We start from the raw sequence: 24685 nt of genomic DNA on the forward strand, positions 1-24685 counted from the left end.
GTTCCTCCTCACCATTTTTTGTTTTTTGTTCCTTTTTGGTTTGTAAGGACCAGTAATCCCAGTCTTGCAAATACCAGTAGACCTCTGTTGTGTGTTTTAAAATTTATTAGCTCTATATCCTATTCTCCCTGAATGGGGAGGTTGTTACCCCGCCACCCTCACTCAAGCCCCACATTGCCTATACAACTATCATGTGAGGTTAGCTAGGCTGACCACTGACTCTCATGATTAAGTGGGAATTTTAATCTAGTCTTTCCGTTCCTGGTCCTATACTAGGGTTGGCATATTTCAAAAAGTGAAAATCCGGACACACAAAAAGCTGTTGAGCTTCCTTTTTTTTTTTTTTTTTCAAAATCTTATAATCTTTGCCATCATCTAGACCTCCAACATGGGTTGCCATACATCCGGACATTTCAGTGATTTCTGCCTAGACATTGCTTCCGGCTGCCGTATTCTAGCTATGTCTGGGAAATTCTGGATGAATGCAACCCTATCCTATACTCTAACCAGCAGCCTGAAAAGCAGGGAAGAGCTAACATCTTTGCCCAGTTGTCTGGAGACAGTTTGTACTTTTATGTGCACCTTATGTAAGTGCCTATTTACAAGCTTGGTGTAGCTTTCTTAGGGATGCATCTACACCCCTGATAGGGTTTATGATTAGGTGAAGGTGTCCTTCTGACCAATTCTGCCAGGTTTTGTAGTCAAGGAGGCTTCGCCGCCACAGGAAATGCTGGCTGTTTGGGAGCTGCTGCCAGAAATCTTACCATCAGCAGAAGCCAACACAAGGCCTTTCAACAAGGTCTTTCAAAGTGAAGCAGAGCAGCGCAGGCTAAAGATCTGCTGGGACCTGAGCCAGCCCATTGAGAGGGAACTGGACTCCTCTGAGATATTTCCTCTGCCACACCAGTCTGAAGCTTTGGATGCAGTTGTGATTTCTCCACTCCAATTATCCCTGTGGCTGGACGGCCCCAGGAAATGATTGCTTTGTTAATCTCTAGCCATGTGAAAGCTTCCTCTCAGTTCACACTATTTCTTTTCATGGATGCTTATATGCATCTCATTTTGCTTCACTATGTCCTCTTTCTACAGATCCTTCACACACCTTTCCAACAACATGTTTGTCCTGTGCTGAAAAGTAGCATTTCACATGAGTTTGGATACTCAGCCAACATTTGTAAAATGAAATTAAAACATTTTGTCTTGGAAGTGAAATTCTGATCATTTACATGGCTTGAATATAAGAAAAGCCATTTTTAAGACTCCCAAAGTCTCCCCCACCCACCCCATTTAACTTCCTTCTATTGGCACAATCCAGTGTAGAAAAGAAAAGAAAAGAAAAGGCCTCTGGTAGGCAGGAGACTTCTTTCAGGCTCGCTGCCTGTTTTCCTGTCCACGTGCTTATGGATTTTCGGTAAACGAAACATTTTTTGAGCAAATGCTAAAGCTTATTTTTTCTGCACAGGTATACTCCTTCATCACAACTTCGCAGTCAAGAAGAAGCAAAAGAATGGCTGCGTTCACACTCTGCAGGAGGACTTCAGGATACAGTTGTCAGTTCTCCATTTTCCTCTGGCTCCAGCATCACATCACCTTCTGGAACTAGATTTAACTTCTCCCAACTGGGTGAGTGAACTATTTGCTTTGCATAATTGGAACATGTTTAGCATGCTTACCTTTGCAAAGTAACAGATAGCGCATTGATTTTTTCACTCACCACAAACGAAAGTGGGATCTCTGCCTGCACAACTGTATGGTGATAGTACTCGGAATCAAATATTTTCTAAAAATAATTTTATTTAAATTCAGTCGTTCCCCTCCTCCACATCATTGTAACGTTTTATATATCATTTCATCACCCAGAATGGAATGCTTAGCAACTCTCTAGGCCTTTCAGTATGGCAGCTACATTATGAGGTATACCGTAATCAGAGGGAAAAGGTCGAGCTAGGAAGTCCGTAGGCAAGTACAGAGAGATAGGCATGGGAGAAGCCAAACCCAAAGATTTTAAGATCCAGGACAGATGTATCTGCAAAGGAGGCCTTAGGAAGACCAGCAGTAACTGGCCTAGCAATCTAAGAGAGGAGAGTGCCAGGGGAAAAATAGGCAGTTTTGTCATGTCCTTAAGGGTATATTAGTGTGGGATGTTTCCCGGGGTGGGGAACAAGGGCCAAAGTTCCTTCTGGACAGCCATCTGAGGGCCACACAATGGTGGTCAGTAAGGCAAGAGGCAAAAGTTGACGCTGCAGCACTATCATCTCAAACACAGAGACTATAATTTAGATAAACATGGCAGAAAGGGCCTGAATAGCAATGGCCATTCCTGCTTTAGAGCTTGGGAAGGGAAGTAGCTGCCATCTCTTGTGGGTGATATTCAGTTCATGCCCTTCTCTTCTGTGAGCAAAGGATTCTGCTACACAACAGTCCTAATCACACTAAATTGCAATTTATCCATGGTCCATGACCAAGATCTTCGCACTGATGGTACTCCATATATGGCATTAATTGCTCTTGCCTGATGACATCTAATGCTAGCAAAAGATACTACTGCCATGTTTGTGTAGTCATGTTACAACAGTGTTATTTGGTCCAGGGACCAAGTAACTGAGATGCTAAGAAGATTTGCTGTCAAGGTTGCCAAGTAAATCACTAAAAAAAGAGTGAAGTACAATACCAGTTGTCAGGAAATTCCAGGAGAAGAAAAGTAGGAAGGGTAGTTAAATTAGGCATTTTTTCCTATGGATGTGTATGGCATTGCTGCTGATATAAAAAATAGAGGTTATTTAATGCATATATAGATACTTAATATTCAACAGTTTATTAAGATTTTTTATGATCTGCCACAATAAGTAACAATAGAAGTGAAGCATTATAAAAGGGAGCATTATAGCTAAACTTAGAACAAAACCTGAAGGTTTCTTTCAAAATAAGTAATCTTGAATGGCCCTCTATGCAGTGGCTGCAATAAAAAAAGAGAAAAAAATCGCTATAAGTTGTTTTGGAGATTTGGAGGTATAATCTGAAATCAAGATAGATTTGAGGTTGTCGGTGTCTATGATATCTTCCCTGTCTTTCATCATGGAAGTTGGCTTATTTTGTGGATGTATGTTCTGTATTATTGTATTAGCACTATTTCTATAAGTTTGTCATGACATTTGGTTAGAACAGTAAACTTATGAACTTGAATATTAAAAAAGTGTTATTTGACAAACCAGTAAGGAACCTCCCCTATCAGTGTGTGGCTTAACAGTCATATCATTCGCATTCAGGATTCTCAAACCCCATACTCTTCCTGTCCTTTAAAGCTCACTTGGATTATAGCCTGAGCTCCAGCTATATTAACACAGTCTTCATCCTGGGAACCCAGTCCTGTAAATGCCTTACCTCAAGAAGGAAAATTCCATACATATATACCCGTCTTAATTCCAGATACTAATTATGAAATATTGTACATTTCTATTTTTGATATCTCCCTAAAAACAAACCCTGGAGTACTTTGCTCTTGTTTGACTGTTATGTTTAAATACATTCACCAGTTTACAAGAATGACTATATATGAAAAAGCTAAGTGTATACCCGTGGGGCATTGCTTTGTGACTTGCAGAAACCTGTGGCCTATCCTTGTAATTTTACTGATTTCTGCATTGAAGTAGTTCCATCTTCAAGGAGCTTTTTAAAAAAGTGTATTTCAAGGAATCCTGTTAATAAAGTGTCAAAGTTCTTGATTAAGATTATATATTTACCATATAATTTATTTCTTTGTTAAATTTGTACCCCACCTTTCCATCAACCAGTGCCTAACATAGCTACCAACAGTAATGACATACAATAAAATGCCAAGACACTGCAATAAAATCTGATTAAAACACATGTTGTAAGAGATGCAAGCCTATATTGCCTGTTCCTGCAGCTTTTACTGCTTGCTTAGAACTTGTGCTTTCTTGAAGGATAGAAGAAATAAGCCAGACCACACCTGCAGTGAACAACTTGGGATTCATGCCTTTTGCAGGGATTGCTTTTTGTTTCTCTCGTCCCATCAGCTTTGCTAGTATGATGGGAAAACTTGAGTCCATTTTATTCTAAGCTAATGCTAACTCTATATGAAATGGGAAGTGGAGCTTTAATTTTGGAACTAGAATGAATAACAAGCAGCACTCATTCTCTGTACAAATCATCATTTTTGTTACTTTGGGTGATGGATTATGTCTGATAGAAAATTATTCCACTGATGATTACAGAATTGATGTATTATGAGGAGACATTTGTTTGATGTAGCTTACCAATGAAGACCAGTGTAGGTATAATGCCATCCAGTCTTCTAACTGTACTTGAGTGCCCCATGGACTTGCACTCTTTTCTCTGCCCTGCTCTTGCATGTAAAATTCCCTTCTTTAAAGTTTTTGGAGCTAACCATAATTAGTATTATGCTTTCACCAGTATTTTCACTGATCAGTATTTTAGCTCCAAGCCAGAGTGTGCAGCTGTAGGTAGAATAGGGTTTCAGTGGGTGGTAGGAAACAGACATGGTGTTAGGAAGTAAAAGGGATGGCAACTATTAATCAGTCAGAATGTGTAGGGACAGCAGTACCATGGACAGCTCCAAGCAAGACACCTTGCTCGAACAAAACCCACATATGTCATTAGTAAGGTAAAAGGTAAAGGAGCCCTGGATGGTTAAGTTCAGTCAAAGGCAACTATGGAGTGCAGCAGTCATCTCGTTTCAGGCCGAGGGAGCTAGCATTTGTTCACAGACAGCTTTCTAGGTCATGTGGCTAGCATGACTAAACCGCTTCTGGCACAACGGAACACTGTGACGGAAACCAGAGTGCATAGAAATGCTGTTTACCTTCCCGCCACAGTGGTACTTATTTATCTACTCGCACTGGTATGCTTTTGAACTGCTAGGTTGACAGGAACTGGGACAGAGCAATGGGAGCTGACCCCGTTGCACAGATTCAAAACGCCAACCTTCTGATTGGCAGACCCAAGAGGCTCAGTGGTTTAGACCACAGCGCCACCCACTCCCTGTATGTCATTAGTATCTAAAAATGTTTAAAGCAGTGTCCTTGCACTCTTTTGCTGCTCAGTTATATATGCCCAGGTACATTATATTCTTTGCCAGGTGGCAGACTGAATATAGAGAGGCTCTTAGTGATGACAGTAGTGGTTCTTTTAAAGGTGTTCTGACCCAGGAGTGTTGTTCTAGGGGTTTTGACTCAGAAGGACCCATCTCAGGTGAGGTCTGGAGTTGTGTTGGGGCCTGTGCCTAGGCATCTGCAATCCTTGTCTCTGCACCCCAGAGTTCTTGGGGACCTTTGCTTGCCTTCCCTCTGCCTTGATCACTACTCAAAGCTAGTGCTATAGCAACATTTTAACAAATCATAATTAGTCTTGATGCTGATGCAGGAGTAACCAAGCTAACTCCAAAATTCAAGGGGACATAGGAATGAGGGGAGGGGGAAACATGAAAGCCTGTGTGGAATATGAATGTCTGTGATTAGAAGATTGCTCAATGAGCTCAGTGTCATGTGTTGAAATCAACTTTGTACCATTGTTGGCTTTGTATAGCTTTTCAGTTAATTAGATGTAGACAGAGACTGATATCTTTTTGTAGTGATAGAGTTGCTGCTTTTGGTAGTTGCATGTGCATAGATTTTTGAACTTTCTGTGTCTGCCTTGCTTTCTAGCAAGCCCCACCACAGCAGCCCAGATGAGCTTGTCAAACCCAACCATGCTACGGACGCACAGTCTTTCTAATGCGGATGGCCCTTATGATCCTTACAGTGACACCCGGTTCCGGAACAGCTCAATGTCACTGGATGAAAAGAGCAGGACAATGAGCCGTTCGGGGTCATTCCGGGATGGCTTTGAAGAGGGTAAGTGAGCTGAAAATCTTTTTCAAAAGTTGGATCAAGTTTCCAATTGAAATTTGCTGGGGGAAAAAACTGAATCAAACATTATTAAAGTTTCTCAAGTGTTTAACCATAATGTTGATTAACATTGACTTGTTTATATTTAAGTAAAATTGCAAATATAAAATATAGGTTGTTTTTTTAAAAAAAAAAGTTAATTGAGGTAAACAGAGGTGATGGGAATGTTTTACTTGAGTCCTGATGTGATACTAATTTGCCTAAGACCACTAAAACATTTAACCATTGCTTTCAGATGTCAACACATTCTGTCAAATACCTCGTAAAATCCTAATGGTTCTTACTGAAGAATATCCTTGCATAAATATTTGTGTCCTTGCATTTTAAGATGCACAGCATTTCATAATCAACTGCTTATTGTTTCCCTCTGTATATAAATGTGAATGGTGCCATTTTCTGTACCTTTTAAGAGCCTCTAAAATTCATTTCCTTTACCTTTCAGTTCAAGATGTTCCAAGTAGCAATTTTCCAACTTGAACAGAGTAGATCTTTGTCTTCCATAGTTCAGGCTTCTTTCTCATACTGTCTGTCAGATGTGGATTGTGAGTGTCTGTCCTTGTGGATAATGATTTCATCTGGGAAAGTTCAGTTATGGCACATGCAACATCATATTTTCAGGATTTTCCTTTGAAGTTGCAATGTTGCCTAGAAACCAGCTATTTTTCAAAAGCCGAAGTGCTGGTTTGGATTCATAACTTGTTCACGTAGTTTAAGCATTGTCTTTCTGAGAGAGATCAATCAGTTGGCTATTTCGTGCTGCAGTTCTAGGCCCTAATAGGTGGCAGTCGGGTGGAGGTGGATTGTTCAAGGAACTGCTGGTTTCTGGCTCTCAAAGAGCTCTCTAATCATCTTTGCTGCATCAGCCTGGAATTGGTGCAGTGAAAAAATTAAAAATAGTGCCCCCTCCTCCTTACTTGGTCAGCATTAGTGTCAGGGCTTCGAATATGGTGGTGGCTCTACCGCTCCATTTCACACTGCCAAATTTCCCAGCCAAAGTTAGAATTTGCTGTGTCCTTGTATGTATTGCAATACATGTTATAAAATTATTATGAATGCCATGGAAGAAAGCAAAACAAATAGTTGTTTTAATGGCATAAGTTAAGACAAAAAAATTCCTTTGCTTCTTGACTTTCATGTCAAACTATTAAATCATTAATAGGCCAATATGATTTTCTGATTTGCCCTTTTCCACAAATTATGTGGACAATGCAACAGTGGCAATGAATGTATTTTTAGTTTAATTCATAATAGCATTTAAAACTATTTTCATTCCTTTGGCTATGGCACACTATGAGAATTATAACCTTTAATGAAGGAGAAATTGAGAGCATACTGAATGAAATATGCAAAATGCTTGGCATGCCAAGATTAATATAAGTCCAAAAGTAGAGTAATTTAATATACAGTTCTGAAGCAACAGAAAATCATAATCAGTATTCAGATTTTCAAATATATTTATACACACACTCACACACACACACATTTAGGTCTACTAAGAAGTTACCAAAATATTAGTTTTATTTGATTAATGTAAAATTAAATTACTTAAGACAGAATCATTTTCTTACTTGGGGATTATGAGCACACCATAGAATTTATTTTCCTGGAAAGGTCCCCTTACAAATAGTTGGAAATGTCTAACACAATCTTATTTCAAAGTTTACAAGAAAAAAATCCAAAAAAGCCAGACATAGCAGAATGGAGCTGCTACTGAAAGTAAAAACTTAATGGTATATGTTTATTGGGCTTGTGAAATGTAATATTACTGTAACCCGAATCAGGTACTCTCTACAGTGGTACCTTGGGTTACAGACGCTTTGGGTTACAGACGCTTCGGGTTACGAACTCCGCTAACCAGGAAGTGGTTGCTCCAGGTTAAGAACTTTGCCCCAGGATAAGAACAGAAATTGTGTGCCAACGATGCAGCGGCAGCGGGAGGCCCCATTAATGAAAGCATGCCTCAGGTTAAGAACTGTTTCAGGTTAAGAACAGACCTCTGGAACGAATTCAGTTCTTAACCTGAGGTACCACTGTATTGAGAACACACAGGCTAGCTGTGCCCCTTTGACACTGAGACATATGCCAGCCACACATCCAGATGACATGTGGTCAGCATCATTCTGAAGGACAGCAGAGGTATGGATGCACACAGGCTCCTTCAGCAAGGACGGCAATTGGGATTTTGATTCCCATCCATGTAGAATGACCATACAACCAAGCCTACTTCACTTTAAAGTTGATCATGTTTCTGCAGGTAGAGCTAGCCTGCATATTTTCAATAGTCCCACGGGGACTAAGTGAACACTGCTAAATTTGGATCATGCGCATAGAACCACTTCCAGTTTAAAGTTCAATTGTTTTAGTTTGTGTACTCTAAACTTGATTCAACCTATGATGTAAAGTGCATATTAAACAAACTTCTTTCTCTGTCATTGTGGAAATCATTTTTAATAATACAGATTGGTTCTTGGGGGTTTCCCCCCTTTTGTTTGTTGTTTGTTTATTGGCACTTCCAGATTTTTATTTATTTATTTTCTTTAGTGCAATAAACACACAGTTGTTAAGTCTTGCCTCAGGGAAGCTCTTTTTAGTTTGCTATTTTACTATTTTGCTTATTAAATTTCTATACTGTCCTTCATCCGAGGATCACAGGGCAGTTCACAATATAAAAAGCACAAAAATACATAACAAAAACAATACTTTATGGTTTAAAAGGCCATAAATTGTTTAATTAGCCCGAGGCCTGTGGGGGTGGGGGTGTTTTAATGTTCTACTGCAGGGATGCGGAACTTGTGGCCCTCCAGATGGTGTTGGACTACAACTTCCATCATCCTTGAACACTGGTTGTGCTCTTTGGAGTTATGTGAGTTCAGCGGTCTCTTTAGTAGCACAGGTTATTAATGTGTTTTATAAGAAAAGCAACATGGTGGGACCTGGGTTTGAAATGTCTTTTCTGGTACAGAGCCGGCATGGCAGGAGGGAGTGAGGTTAAAGGGATCCTGTGTAAAAGAAACAGGATCTATAGGTTCTGTCCTGTTGCGAGGGAGAGAAGTGGGATGGCCAATAATGAAGCAGCTTGTCTCGTTGCCTCTGTACTACTTATTGCTGATGGCAGATTTCCAGCCACATACTAGACATGCTTAAGGCAATTGCGATTTGCATAACACAGCTTTATTGCGTACTCATAGCATTAGAAGAAACTTACTGTTTCTAAGCCAGTTGAATTTGTTTATTTTGCAATAGCATATTTTTTGTATTTCCCCCACTTTTATCCCCCTTGAAAAGACTTCCCCAACTTGGTGCCCTCCAGATGTTAATAGACTACTACTGTTGTGTCCCTAGAATCATAGAATTGTAGAGTTGGAAGGGACCCCAAGGGACAACTAGTTCAACCCCCTGCAATGCAGGAATCTCGGCTAAGCTTCATCTGGAAGGCACCAGAATGGGGAAACCCGCACTAGAGAAAATGTCAAAATATATTCATTTTTTCCTCTTTGCTGTCTTAATATGAGTCTTTACCTATATTAACACCTAAATATTCAGCCTTCTTTATTTATAAAACCTTTTAACTCCCTTTTGCTGTTTATGCTTCAGGCCAACCATATGGTGAAACTGGACTGGTCAGTTTAACCTTTACTTTGTCTGCTTCTCATCATCTTCTGTTTCATTTTTCATGCACTATCATAACTTTGTAATGTATGAAACATAAGAGGCAGGCAAATGTTTACATCCCAATAATGATTTTTTAAATTTAAAAAAAGTTTTATTTTGAGATCATTTTTGGGTATGCTCTGTATAATGCTTCCATTTATTTCAGCTTACTTCTTGACACTTCTGCAAAGATTTTTTTGAGTAAATATGTTTATGACTGGTGATGCAATTTTTTAATAGGCTGCTGATGAAATGTTAAAGCTGCTAGCAGCATCCACAGTGAATTATCTGCTGTCATTTACTGTGTTGTGCACAAGGAATCAGTTGAGCAATTTGCTTTTTTATGTTTCCTTTAGTGCATGGATCCTCTCTCTCTTTGGTTTCAAGCACATCATCTATTTACTCAACGGTGAGTGTCATAAAACGGAAATGACTATCTTAATGCTCAGAACTGGGCACACAAAATGTTAAACATACTTAAATTGCACCAAAAGAATTTCTGTGCTTAGCAGTGCCCTTACATCCTCTTGCTTTCTATGATACCTAAGCATGTGAAATCATCCAATTTCCTCCCTTTGTTTTTGGACAATATTATCTGGTATCAAATAAATAATCAATATGACTTTCACACAATCATTTTTAATTCTTTTTTCCAGCCTGAAGAGAAATGCCAGTCAGAGGTAAGGAAGAGGTCCTTTTCTTTCATATTAGTAACCTTTCCATCTTCAGTGGCAGGCACACTTAAAACAAAAGTCTGGCATTCACAGTGGCAATAGTCTCAGCTTTTATAAAATCGATGACCCTAAGAACAGTGTCTTGCAATATCCTGCCCTTCTGCACATGCTTTTCCCACATGAGTAAATCTCTTCTTGCCAACCCTGTCAGGCTCCTTCCTATATGCAGAACTGTGCATGTAAGAGGGCTGTATGTACCCAGTGTCATAAATGGTGCGCAGACTGGCTCATACAAAAAAAAAAGGTTCTTGCATATTTGTATTTCTTGGCATTGAGAGTTACATTAAGTTCGTAGACTAAGAAAAGGCTATTGTACTTATTGATGTCCGCAGTTCATCGCTGGTCTTAGATGTTTCCAGACTCAGTTTGGCACCCATTATTTTGTGTCTCCTTTTCCAAGTTGCAGGCTGTTCATTTTCCAGACCAAAACTAGACTAGACACACTGGAATTGAAGGCACTGAACAGCCTGGCCAGGCTACTGTCCAGTAATATTACTCCCCATCTTCAAGTGTAAACTTTTGTTTCCGTGGCAAGAGCTGGGAAAAGACTAGAAAAATGATGGAGTTCAAACCATCACTTGGAGTTTAAGCAATCCATCAGTGATGGTCAAAGAACATGCAAAGAACTGGGCATGGGATCTATACTCACCAGTTCCTGCTGGAGAGAGAAAACCCACCAGTGTGTATGTTTTGCAGTATTCTTCACACTGTTAAGTGTGTGTTGTTTGAATTTCCTTGTTGGGTTTCTTTTTTAGTGCTTATCTCAGTTTTCTACATACCTTATCATCTAATTTGCATCGTGTGGGTATAGCTGCTGCCTTTGTGTTTTAAAAAACAGTGTGGAGGCCCAAGTGTTCTTTTGCAGCAGTGGTGTGCCATTTTCAGTTTGGCACCAAATTCAAGCTACACTTCTGTCAGGTGGGATTGATTGTGCTCAAGAGCTCCCAGTCACATTTCCCAAATGAATCTGATCCCTGCCAAAATCAGCACATCTTCCATTTGGCACCAGATTTTAAAAGCACTGAATGCAAGGCATGGCTGCAAAGGAACAATCAAAAGCGCACTCATAAGCCGCACAAGCCCAGTTGTTCATTTGCATTTGGCTCACATTAATTGCTGTTTAAATTTGGAGCCAAATGCAAATCCAGCTGCTTTTGTGGAGGGTTGGGCACTATTTGATCCAGCCCTCTGCCCAAAAGTCATTCCCAACCTCTGCTTACTAGTTTATGAATATTGTCATTTCAAGTTTGGTCTGGATATGGATTCCTGTTTACATTTTCTCTCTCATCTTTTCCAAAAGCAGGTAGATACGTTTTCTCATTTTGTGTAACTTAATTTTGAAAAGTGTTTTGTCAAACAAAATATTCCTTTGAAATATAATACTTAGATTCGCAAGCTAAGGAGGGAGTTGGATGCATCCCAAGAGAAAGTCTCGGCTCTGACAACACAGTTGACTGCCAATGTGAGTACAATAGAGATAGCTAGATAGCTAGACAGAAGCAGTCTGGTGATAAACAGTGAGCCGGTTTATAAGAATTTCAGATGTAGTTTGGTATTTAAAAATAAAATGAAAATACATTAACTTTTAAACGTAATACATTTTTGACTAACTGTGGGTGGTATCCAAATAATGTGTCCCATTACTGTGAGTATTTACGCTTGTACAGTAGAGTCTCTCCCCCCTCCTCTCCCTGTGTCCCCCTAAAACTGTTCTAGGGGCTCCCCAAACCCTCTGGAGTAGATCTGGCGAGGGCACAGGGTGGGGAGGTTGTGCTGATCAATTAATTCATACAATACTAATTAACACCCACTAAGATATTACCCTTGGAACAATTGTCAAATAGCAACATCTTTTGATCCTTTCGGCTGGTTTCACATCAACTATCCAAATCTAACAGAGAGATCACCTTAATCAGCACTATGGAATGTACTAACTGTTCCCCCTTTAAATGCCTCTTTTCCTACTAATATTTGAATTGAGACTCTTCGCTCGTTCTTTGAATAGTTGGCAGACCTTTTCAAGCGGGAATTACTCGCTCCAGTATTTTTTAAGTAAACATTTTAGCTTCATAACACATGTAGTCAATGCTAAGCTTGTTTTATTTTCTCCCATGTTTTCTCACTTGTTCAGCCAGGCTTGTTTTTATAGGGGCCAGAGGGAGCAAGAGCCACATATCCCAGTGTTATCATACTCTTCATGGTTGTTTTCACGGTGAATGTGAGAACAGTTAGTTAGGTTAAGGCAACTATGTGCTGATGATGAACAATGCTGGAATGACTGCACAAGACTTTACTGTACCACATTGATACGGGATAAATATTTGTCATGGCTTTTCCTTAGCTTGGAGGAAGTGGTTATAAAGTTGCCATCCTAAGCAGATTCACCATGTATAAACATACCTGAGGCCAGAAGACTTCACAGGCCAGGTTATGACACTTTGCTATGACTTATTGGAGCAGTTATCACAGCTCCAAGCCAGGAACTGCTAGCTCATGGCAGGTGACACTTAGACCCAGATGCAGAAGCATCAGTGGTTATTGTGTGGCCATTTAGTTTGATGGTTTTGTCATCTCAGGAATGTTAGGTTTGCCAGGTTTCAATTGTCTGTGCTGTTCTTTCTGGACTAGCTGGTTGTGGATTACTTTCTGCATGCCGTAATGTTATCTTCTGCATTATTCTGCAAACAGTCTACAAAGGTACAGTCTTGATTGTGTAATGCAATTCAACTTACAGGCTCACCTCGTGGCAGCATTTGAACAGAGCTTAGGAAATATGACCATTAGACTACAAAGCCTTACCATGACAGCAGAACAGAAGGCAAGTCTGAAGCTCCCTTGTACATTTTTCATGAGCCTAGATTCCATAGTAGAACTTTTAAAATTGGGTTCGCAGTAAAGTGATGTCTTTGGGTTTGGGCTGCAGAGTAAAGCAAAACTTCTCAGGCATCTATGTGCTGCTGACGTTCCAGTGACAACTGAGTATAAACTTTCTCTCTGGGGTTAGTGGTGGGGTGAAAATGAGGTATTAGACCATTTGCACTAGCAACTAAATGTTATCTGGTGACACTAGTTCCTATTCCCTGCGCTTTCTTGAGTCCATGTTTTAAACCTGACATTCTGTCTCTCATCGTTTCCACAAAATGAGCATGTCAGTGCCTGTACATTAGAGGGGTCGCAGAGACCAATTATACAATGACTGGAAGCAATAAATACTTATTTCAGTTGTATCCTGTTTTTCTTCCAAAGAGCCCTAAGCAGCTTCCCTCTGGTTCCCAGGTGGTCTTTCATTCTCAAGAGAGTTTACAGGACCAGACCTGCTTAGTTCCAGCAGTAGAAACCAACTGATGTCTTCAGGCCGTATTCTGGGCTACTATTACACTCCCTTAGTATTTTATTACTATTAACCTAGCTTTTTTGCATGTGTTTGTAATATATATGCAAACTGCAAATAATGCATTTTCTATGAATTTTATCTAGTATAGTCCTACCTTGGGTTACGAATGCTGCGGGTTTGCATTTTTGGGTTGTGGACTCCGCTGAACCTGGAAATACCAGAACAGGTTACCGTATTTTTCGTCCCATAGGATGCTCCGTCCCATAGGACGCACCTAGTTTTTTGGGGGGGGAAATAAAGGAAAAAAAAAAATTCCTTTATTCCCCCCCCCCAAAGCAGGTCGCGGAAACCGAACCAGGTCGAGGAAAAGCGGGATGGCGGCGCTGCGCCTCCCTGCTGTCCCCCGAGCTTGTGGGGCTGGCCGATGTATGCCCGGCACGAGGGATGCTCTGCTTCAGGGTGCCCTGCGCGCCGGGCAGCAGGCTGCTATCCGCAGCGTGGGGAGCCCTGGCGGGAACTCCTGCAGGGCTCCCCACGCTGCGGATGTCTGTCCGGCACGCGAGGCACTCTGCTTCAGGGCGCCCCGCCCACCGGGCAGCAGGCTGCTATCCGCAGCGTGGGGAGCCCTGCCGGGAACTCCAGCAGGACTCCCCATGCTGCGGATGTGTTCCCGAAGTGCCGGGCGCTCTGCTTTCAGGGTGCCCGACGCTCCGGGAAGCAGGCTACTATCCGCAGCCTAGACAGCCCTGCGGGAACTCTCGCAGGGCTGCCTAGGTTGCGGATGTCTTCCTAAAGCCTGGGGAGCGAGAGGGGTCGGTGCGCACCGACCCCTCTCGCTCTCCACGCTTCAGCGAAAGCCTGCATTCGCCCCATAGGACGCACCCAGATTTCCGCTTCATTTTTGGAGGGGGGAAAGTGTGTCTTATAGGGCGAAAAATACGGTACTTCCGGGTTTCAGCGCATGTGCAGAAGCACAAAATGACCTTATACCCTTACATCATGTGCTCAGCACCACCGATATTCTTCTCTACTTGTAGCCATCTTTGATCAGTTAGACAAACATACAAACAGGTGAAATCCATAAAATCTTCCTAAGTCTCCATAGCTGACCACTGCTCAGGTACCAGATTCAGACTCACCTTAGAGTCCCCGTTAAACACCCATCCAGCTTGACTGCATGGTCTCAACTTTTAGTGCTGTACAGGCTGCTTGACCACTCTTTGGAGAAAATCCAGAGGCAACATTCATTCATTAGTTTGTTTGTTTGTTTTTGTGTGTGTTGCAGGATTCAGAACTGAATGAGTTAAGAAAAACTATTGAACTACTGAAAAAACAAAACGCTGCTGCTCAGGCTGCCATAAATGGTGTAATTAACACACCTGAGCTCGCCTGCAAAGGTAAAGGAAAGATTTCAGCCTTCCCTTTCAATAACAGTGTAACGCTCTGAGGGCATTCATCCCCTTGGTAATAGCTGATGCAAAGTTTTGCAGACTTCTTTTTCCAGAGATGTGTTTAATCATCAAACTGAACTTTATTTCTTGCAGTGGTAGGCCTGTTGTTACTAATACTGTTTATAGACATGTAGCTTAGGAATCCCCACAATACTACAGTAGGGTCCCTTGCTGCAACCCACATCTCTCTAGCAGTTTTTTTTCCAGTGCCACAGTCTCCATACCCAGTAGTCAGCATTGCTCTGCCTCTTCCATCTAACATAACCACAGCTGCTCTGTTGTTTCAGCAGTCAAGATTCACTTCCTGCTCCATCACCCACATAGTGATGTTATTCTGCCATGCTAGGATAGTCTTCTTTCTTCTTCTTTGGCAATCAATCGTGGCCAAGTAAGATTGTCTTCCATGAACACTGTCTTAATGGTGTTTCCGTAAGTGACTATGGAAGCCAATTCTGGATCCATGCTAGGATATAGTATGGCAGGAAGAACAGATATTCAGTGATTAAACTCTCCAGATATTTTGGCTACAACTACCGTATTTTTCCGTCTATAAGACGCCCCCATGTATAAGACGTCCCCTATTTGGGGGGACTCGGATTTAAGAAAGTGGGGGGGGGATGTATTCGTCTATAAGACGCCTCCTAATTTTGACATTATTTTTTAGGGGGGGGGAACCTAGTCTTATATTAGTCTTATACACGAAAAAATACAGTACCATGTGCCCCAGCCAGTACCAGCACAGGACTATTATAGTTCTCTGGGCTGGCTATGAAGAAGGTGGGTCAGGCAATTTTGATTGCATGTGATAGCAAGGGGCAGCAAGGGAGAATGTACATGTATAGGAAGAAAAAGGAAGATGCCATTTCTGAATGCATTTAACTAGGTTTAATTACCATGTAGGAAGTGGGACTGCACAAACCACTGATTTGCGGATCCGGAGGCAGCACTCCTCAGACAGTGTCTCTAGCATTAACAGTGCAACCAGCCATTCCAGTGTGGGAAGCAACATAGAATGTGACTCCAAGAAAAAGAAAAGAAAGAACTGGGTACGTATGCTTCAACAGAGCAGATCAAATGAACTGAAGTGTGTGTGACTTATCAGCTTTCCAGAAAATACAGTACATGAGCCAAGTAAATGCACTGCCTTGAACTAAAATGAGTATGATGGACACCCAGTGAATAAATGTTAACTTATGCCCATTCTTAGGACTTGACAAAGTTTTAGCTGGAAGTGGGTGACATCCAAACAACATGTTTTACCACAGGATATCTGTGAATGGATCTCCCACTTTTTTTCTCCTCCCTGAAATGCATCTACAAGGTTTCTAATTTCAGAGCAGCTGAAGTGGTGGTTTAACCCCTTCCACTGTGCTGTTCAGTGAAGTATGGACTGTCTCAGCTTATTGTCACCAAAATTGGTGTATTTTTAATATAATGGGGCCAACAGCAGCCTAGAAGGGGAAACAATTCTGACTGGAAAAATGATATGCAAGGGAAGAATTAGTTTCTCTCTCTCTCTCTCTCTCTCTCTCTCTCTCTCTCTCACACACACACACACACACACACACACACACACACACTGCTCCTCCAGATGAATTTTCCATGCCATAGGTGTGGAAATGTGAATTTCAGTACAATACTTGTTAAGAATTCACACCAAAAAGTAATCACCAGCCTTTTGGCTAAGATCAAGTATAGCATAAAGTAATTATATGACTCAGTGTTATGCTGTTCATCTGCACAGAGAGTTGGAAGTGGTGGATTTTACTTTAAATAGATGGTGATAAAATCTAGCAGTCAAATAATAATTAGTATTTGTGTCCATGATAAATGTGTGTGTAAGCTATCTGCATAAGGAAAAGCTCCGCTCTCTTGAGTAGTCTGGTTTCACCCTTAGGAAAAGTATTAATTATGTTCATTATACCTTGGGCCCTCTTTTGACTACAGTGATACCTCTGGTTACGTACTTAATTCGTTCCGGAGGTCCATTCTTAACCTGAAACTGTTCTTAACCTGAAGCACCACTTTAGCTAATGGGGCCTCCTGCTGCTTCTGCGCTGCGCGATTTCTCTTCTCATCCTGAAACAAAGTTCTTAACCCAAGGTACGATTTCTGTAACCCGAGGTACCACTGTATTGTCATGGCAAAACAAAAATACACACAGGTCCTGTGATCGGAACATTTGTTATCCAAAATCTCAGTTTTCCAAATGCAAAGAATTGTACCCAAACCTTGCTATACAAATGACTGATTCAGATATCCAAACAGCCAGAGTTTGTCCAACCCGTACTTGTTTTTTTGCTGGTCGGTGGCAACCATTACAGGCAGAGGGAGAGAGTTTGGTACAATCAGGGAGCAGGAGTGATTGGACGAATCAGCTTTTCCTTTGTTTGGCTTTTGCTGATTGGTTGCTGCAGTTTCAGGCAGAAAGCATGGCCGGAGAAAGCATTGAATAGAAGTGTTCCCATAGGAAACAACTCGCTGTGCAGACCTAATGAATGATTTCCTGGGAATGCATTGTGTTCGGAAAGTGAGACCTATGTGTATCGGTCTTTAAACTTAATTTGTGGTAGAAGCCTTCAAAATAACCATTTTCACTTCCCATTTCTTCATTGCTTGCCGCTTATTGTATGCAAGGTCCCATGTGCTGGAGGAAAGGTATCTGATATCGAATCCTGTTTTTGTGATACTACCTCTGCCATCGTGACGTTGCTTTTATCGTAGTTTGAACAGATGAACTTAGTTCCTGTAGTCCCTTTGCGTCTTTGGATTTTGTGTGTTGTAAGCAAATAAACGGATGCTGCCTCCTCTCCCTATAAAAAGGGTTAGCTAACATAAGACTTGTAGATCCTATTCAGCCCACTAAGGCTTTTTCCTTGGAAAAGGTTGACTTCCCCACCCCTGCAACAATGAAACTGCAGGTGAGTTGCCAACATTAATATTCTCCAGTATCTGGGCTTCTGCACTTCCTCCCCTTCTGGATCTTGACTTATGCTTGTTTGAAAATGGGCCCTCCCTTACCCTCAATAAACTTCTTTCTCTAGTATTTTCATTATCCTTTCAAGAGTTTCACAATGCAAATTCTGTCATGGGACAGAAATAACTTTCTGTCAATAATGGAAAAGAGCATGTCAGCCTGAGGCCTGCTCCTCTTTTTGCTGAATATTATGGGAGGCCAGTAATTTACAGAGTCTAAGCACTGTTCTCACCTCCTGCATTCTTTTAATCAGCACATGGAGAGGAATTGTCTCCCCTTGAGGCTCCCTGACCTCTGCACCTCAGACCAAGAGTGGAAAGGGTCTTTACACATGTACAGTTTTATACATGCAGGGCATGTGTTCAGGATTGGGGACCTGGTTGTGTGCAGGAGGTTCTACAAATGTATAGTTGACAAAACATGTGCTTGAAAAAATGAGAATAGGGTTATTATGGTCAGTAACTTTGATGGATTGTGTACAGGATTGTGTACAGGGCTTTTGTGCACAGTGATTTTGAGAGATTATGGTCATGTGTACAGGCCCTACAAATGAATCCTTGCCAGAATGTGTGGCAGAGAATATGAGTATAGAGTTTTTGTGTACAGTAATTCTGAGGGATTATGTTCGGATCCGAGAAATGTTCACTTGACCAAATGTATGGTGGAGAAGTTGAGAATGGGGCTTTTGTGCAAAGTTATTTTGAAGGGACGCAGGTGGCGCAAAGGGACGCAGGTGGCGCTGTGGGTTAAAGCCTCAGCCCCTAGGACTTGCCGATCGAAAGGTCGTGTCCCATTAAACTTTAATTAGTTTAATGTAAATGCCCAGTGCGCTTCCATCGTCACAAGTCCCACTACAGCAGAGTATTTCGCACAGCAGTTGAAGAGCAGGAGAGGCAGTATCTTTTCAAAGAGGAGTCTTGGAGCATGCGGTTTGTAACTCAAAGATAAGGTTTATTTACAAAACAAAAAACAACCCTGGCGAAGAACCACACATCTCAGCAAACACGCCCAAAAAGGGGAGAAGGGAGGGAAGAACAAACACACAGGAGACTATTTATACAAACTCATGTTCCTGGAAGCCTAATGACCTCCAGCTGCTCAGTGATTAGAGCGTTTCTGCTACCCTTTAACCCTTTGATAGCAACACCCCCTCTCGCTCGTAACACTGAGCTGTACCAACCTTAATTCAAATTTAAACCTGAACAGAAACATTTATGAGATTGCGGACCCAAAGCTTTCGTAAAACCGTCTGCAAGGTTTTCTTGGCTTGGACAATACTTTAGTTCAATTAAACCTTGTTTTACACTTTGGCATACATTTTGATAACGGATATCCAAGTGTTTTGTGTGTGCCTTGAATTGACCCGATTTAGCTAGTTTAATACAAGGTTGATTGTCTTCCCACACTCTGATAGGTAGGGAACATTCTCCAAACAATTCTTGTACCAGTTGCTTATAAAATTCCAGTTCTCTACATACATCTGATAATGCATTGAACTCAGATTCAGTTGAACTTAAAGCTATAAGTGATTGCTTTCTTGATCTCCAACCAATTAGTGCATTTCCAAATTTTATCGCCATTCCTGACACTGATTTTCTATCTGGTCCAGCATCTGCCCAACTGCTGTCGGCCCAACATTCAAGTTGTGTGCTGCCCTCTGCTGATAGTTTTAAGCGAAACCTTTTGGTAGTTTGGAGATACCTTAAAACTCTTTTTACTCCTTGCCAAGCATGCATTGATGGTTTTTCAGCTTGTCTACACAGCATGTTGACAGCATATGTTATATCGGGCCGAGTCCACTGTGCAATGTGGAGTAGACTGCCTATCGCTGACTGGTAAACCCCGGGATTACTGAACTCTGTCTGTTGCTCGGCTTGAGCATCCTTTATGTAACTTAGCTCCATTGGGGTTCTAACACCAGCACAGTTGTCCATTTTAAACCTTTCCAGCAACTGCTGGATCTTAGCTTCTTGGCTGAGCCAATAGTTTCCATTTTCATCTTGCTGAATTTTAACTCCTAGATAAACAGATACATTGCCTAGTGATTTTATCTGAAACCTTTCTCCAAGCTTTGTGGCAAATTGTTGTGCAAGTTTATCATCCTTTCCACTGTATAATAAATCGTCAACAAATATCAAAACTGCTTCTTGTTCACATCCCGAGCCTTTTAGATAAAGACACGCATCTGCTGCGCTCTTTCTGAACCCCATGCTCTCTAGAGCATCGTTTAAGCAGGAATTCCAATTACGGGCAGACTGTTTCAACCCATAAATGGATTTGTGTAGGCGCCAGACCTGGTTTGGCTTGTCTCCTTCAAAACCTGGTGGTGGTGTCATATAGACTTCCTCCTGTAAGTCTGCATTTAAATAAGCCACATTGACATCAAAATGAAACAGCTTATTTCCCTTCTTAGCTGAAGAGGCTAAAAGCATTCTTAATGACTCCGATCTTGAAGTTGGGGCATAGATTTGAGAATAGTGAACACCTTTGCGCTGCGAAAACCCTTTTGCAACTAGTCGGGCTTTATATTGCAACTCCTCAGTAGTTGTGGGCTTTAAACGATATACCCATCGACAACCTACAGCTTGTTGCCCTTTCGGAAGCTCTGTACTTGTAAACACACCGAGAGACTTCATTGAAGCCATCTCTTTTTCCATTGCTTCCTGCCACTTTACGGCTTCTGAGCTTGGAAGCTGTTGTACTTCCATATAGCTACCTGGCTCACACTGTGCCATATTTACGTATACACTTGTCACCTTAAACCGCTCTGGCGGCTTGCTCTTTGTGGCACGATTTGACCTGCGCAATTGTTCCTCTTGTGCCCCCTCTGACCGTTGGCTGTCAGAATTTGTCTCAGACTTTATACCTGGATGTGCCTCTAGGGATAAAGACCTCCGTTTAGATACCTCCCTTGGGCTTGGTGTTGCAGGCGACCTGCTTCGCTTTTGCTGTCTGCTAGGCCTACTGACTGGCGATGTTGGAACACTCCTAGATTCTGGCTTTTCTACCTTAGGAGAAGAACCTTGTGCCTGGTCAGAATCTGCATCTGAACCATGTGCACCATCCTCTTCTGGCTCACTACTCTCTGGACTTTCATTCTCAGCATAAATGCCTAAATCATCTCTCAAAATGTCAGGGTTACCGTGTAAGTGAGTCCATCCAGACTGCTCACAAAATTCAGCGCTCCTACTGAGGACCACTCTTGTAGTATCCCCATTTGGGTTCACGAACCTCCAAGATTTGGCGTGTGGTTCGTACCCACAAAAGATGAGTTTCCTAGCCCTTGGACCTCCCTTTTTCCTTAACGCTTTTGGGATAAGTACATAGGCTGGACATCCAAACACCCGAAAGTAATTAATTTTGGGCTTCTTCCCATATAAAGCAAAATAAGGGGTAGTGCCAATTACAGAATTATATACTCGGTTCAGAATATGAGTAGCCGCCTGCCAGGCTTCCGCCCAGTAACTTTGAGGGAGTTTAGCATCAAACAACATAGAGTTTGCCAACTCTTGCAGAACCCTGTTTTTACGTTCGGCCACGCCTCCTTCTTGGGGGGAATAAGGTGTAGACAGACGATGCTTAATTCCCTTTTTCTTAAAGAAATTCTGCAACACAGACCCGGTAAATTCTGACCCTCTGTCTGTCTGAAAAGCAAGTACTCTAGTACCGAATTCAAGTTCCACTGCATGAACCCAATTTTTAACTGTTTCTGCAGTATCTGCTTTTGTTTTGAGAGGAAAAAACCATGTAACCTTTGTTTTGTCATCCGAGAGACACAGTGCATACCTCGAACCTCCCATGCTAGCAACAGGCATTGGGCCACATAGGTCCATATGCACAAGTTGGAATACTTTGTCAGATTTCCTATCTGAACTGGGATAGCTGCATCTATGAACCTTCGCCCTTTTGCATGCAGTACAATCCAAATACTTAGTACAGTTGTTCATTTTGCACCCTTCTGATAATTCAGGTTGCCTTTTAACATACTGAAAATTAATATGTCCCAGACGGCGGTGCCATAAATGGACACAAGAATTATGGGTAGGCGTGTTCACACAACCAGCATGAACCTGTTCAACTTCATCTGGACTTGTCTCAAAATAATATAACCCATCTCTGCATTCCACCTGCAAAAGAGATACGTTATTCTTTGAAATAGTGCAAACCCCATTTTCAAACGCAGTTTTAAACCCATTTCTATCAAGTTCTGACACAGACAAAATACACCCCTTCAATCCCTTTAGGACGTAGGCATCAATTTCTGTTTGCAAACATTTCAAGAACACTGTGCCTACGGTCTCTAAGGAACGTTTAGTTGAATCTGCCATTGTCACAACTTTAAGGGTTTGCAAATGTCTGCAATTCTGCAAACGGACACTAGATGGCGCCACCAGGTGGTGAGATGCACCACTGTCGATCAACCAGCGTAGATTGCTGCCTTGGCCACGCCCTTGCATCAACGCCATTACTGAAGCCATGTGCTGTGTGCTGTGGGAGTAGCCACGACCTCCTCCTCTTCTTCGACGTCCCCTGGAACTCCTTGTCTGGTAACTAGGGGTAACGGCCTTGGTGCTGTCTTGACCAGGTTCACGTGTGCAATTCCTAATTAAATGGGAAGGGGAACCACAGCGAAAACAGTGTCTAGCTGCAAAAGCATTTACTGTGTGCTCAAACTCAGCATCAACACTCTTAGGCACAGCATAACTCCCCTTTAAAGACAAACCTCTTTCTCTTTGCCTCTTATCCTGTTCATCTGCAAGCCGAGATGAAATGTATTCAAGGGTTAATTCAGTTGAAGGCATAGCTTCCAAAGTTAGAGCTAGAGTCTCATAGCTTTTATCAAGAGAAGACAACAATATGTATGACTGCTGCTCCATAGAGAAAGGAATGCCCAGCTGTCTTAGTTGATTAAAGGCAGACACCATTTTGGCAATATGTTCTTTTACACACGCTCCCGGTTGGAGACGTAAATCAAACAAACATCTTGTAGCATGGATCTTGGCCCCTGCAGTGTTTCTGGAATTTAGCCGCTGCAGAACCGTCCAGACCTCATGCGTGTTCTTTAACTCAGAAACATAAGGCATTTGCTCTGGTCCCACTGCCAAAACTAGTAGACCTTGGGCTTTCCTGTCACGTTTCTGTGAAGCTGCTGCTGTTGCTTTGTCTTCTGCAGACGCGTCTGCAGCTGCCTGTAAAGGCGGTGCTTCAGTACAATTCCACAACTCTTTTGCTTGCAACCAAACCCTCACTCTAGCCTTCCAATCTTGCCAATTTTTCCCATTGAGTCGCGTAAACGGGACAGTAAAACTTTCCTGGGACTCTGCCATCCTCCCTGGGGCTTAGGAACGATACTCACACACCTGTAGACCGTCTCCCAGCTGCTGAGGTGGCTCCTTGAAGAATAAGACGTCTTCCAGCGAGTACAAACTGCTCAGTGCCTGTTTAAAACTTTTCTAGGCACATTGCAGGACTCAAGCTGCTTTGAAGGCTTTCGTTGTCGGCAACTGCTTCTGACTTCGCTCCAGTCCTTGCATAAATCACTCTGAACTGCACTCCTTAGCTCCTTCTTGACGTACAAACATCCATAACCTGTCCCATTAAACTTTAATTAGTTTAATGTAAATGCCCAGTGCGCTTCCATCGTCACTAGTCCCACTACAGCAGAGTATTTCGCACAGCAGTTGAAGAGCAGGAGAGGCAGTATCTTTTCAAAGAGGAGTCTTGGAGCATGCGGTTTGTAACTCAAAGATAAGGTTTATTTACAAAACAAAAAACAACCCTGGCGAAGAACCACACATCTCAGCAAACACGCCCAAAAAGGGGAGAAGGGAGGGAAGAACAAACACACAGGAGACTATTTATACAAACTCATGTTCCTGGAAGCCTAATGACCTCCAGCTGCTCAGTGATTAGAGCGTTTCTGCTACCCTTTAACCCTTTGATAGCAACAGGTCGGCGGTTCGAATCCCTGCCTCGGGGTGCGCTCCCGCTGCTCGGTCCCAGCGCCTGCCAACCTAGCAGTTCGAAAGCACCTCCGGGTGCAAGTAGATAAATAGGGACCGCTTACCAGCGGGAAGGTAAACGGCGTTTCCGTGTGCGGCTCTGGCTCTGGCTCTGGCCAGAGCAGCGATGTCACGCTGGCCACGTGACCCGGAAGTGTCTCCGGACAGCGCTGGCCCCCGGCCTCTTGAGTGAGATGGGCGCACCAACCCCAGAGTCTGGCAAGACTGGCCCGTACGGGCAGGGGTACCTTTACCTTTACCTTTACCTTATTTTGAAGGATTATGTGATATCCTTTGTTGGGCTGATAGGAGATAATTTGGGTGACTTGCAAAATATAATGGGTGGAATTCATCATAATGCTCTTCTAATCATTCTGTCTGTACAAGCGTTGCAGCTTCCCTGACGGAACAATCCCCCCTCTTCTCCACCACATGCTGTCCTGGGGGTTACCTTGACCCCAGCCAAGCCAATTTCAGGTGGGGCACAGAGAGGCAGAGCCCAATTGTGCAAGCAGAACTCTTACACAGGGCTTCTGCTGACAGGACTGGCTAGGTGAATCTCATCCAATGTGAATTTATATTGAACTGTACATCATACTTTCAGCTCTG

General features: G+C 42.3%; 1 protein-coding gene across 19 annotated transcripts in view; it reads left to right on the forward strand.

Moving 5' to 3' along the window:
- The window catches only part of NAV2 (neuron navigator 2), a 555491-nt gene that overhangs the window by 503249 nt on the left and 27557 nt on the right, over positions 1-24685 (forward strand). For all 19 annotated transcript variants that reach the window (XM_083748518.1, XM_083748520.1, XM_083748503.1 and 16 more), the window contains 8 exons: positions 1463-1623; positions 5685-5873; positions 9935-9987; positions 10235-10258; positions 11700-11774; positions 13047-13130; positions 14932-15043; positions 15998-16143. In XM_083748518.1, the coding sequence (XP_083604644.1) occupies positions 1463-1623; positions 5685-5873; positions 9935-9987; positions 10235-10258; positions 11700-11774; positions 13047-13130; positions 14932-15043; positions 15998-16143 (844 nt within the window). The remainder of the gene's footprint in view (positions 1-1462; positions 1624-5684; positions 5874-9934; positions 9988-10234; positions 10259-11699; positions 11775-13046; positions 13131-14931; positions 15044-15997; positions 16144-24685) is intronic.

This window comes from Podarcis gaigeae, assembly GCF_964106915.1.
Source record: "Podarcis gaigeae genome assembly, chromosome: 1".
In the NCBI taxonomy this organism is placed as follows: domain Eukaryota; kingdom Metazoa; phylum Chordata; class Lepidosauria; order Squamata; family Lacertidae; genus Podarcis; species Podarcis gaigeae.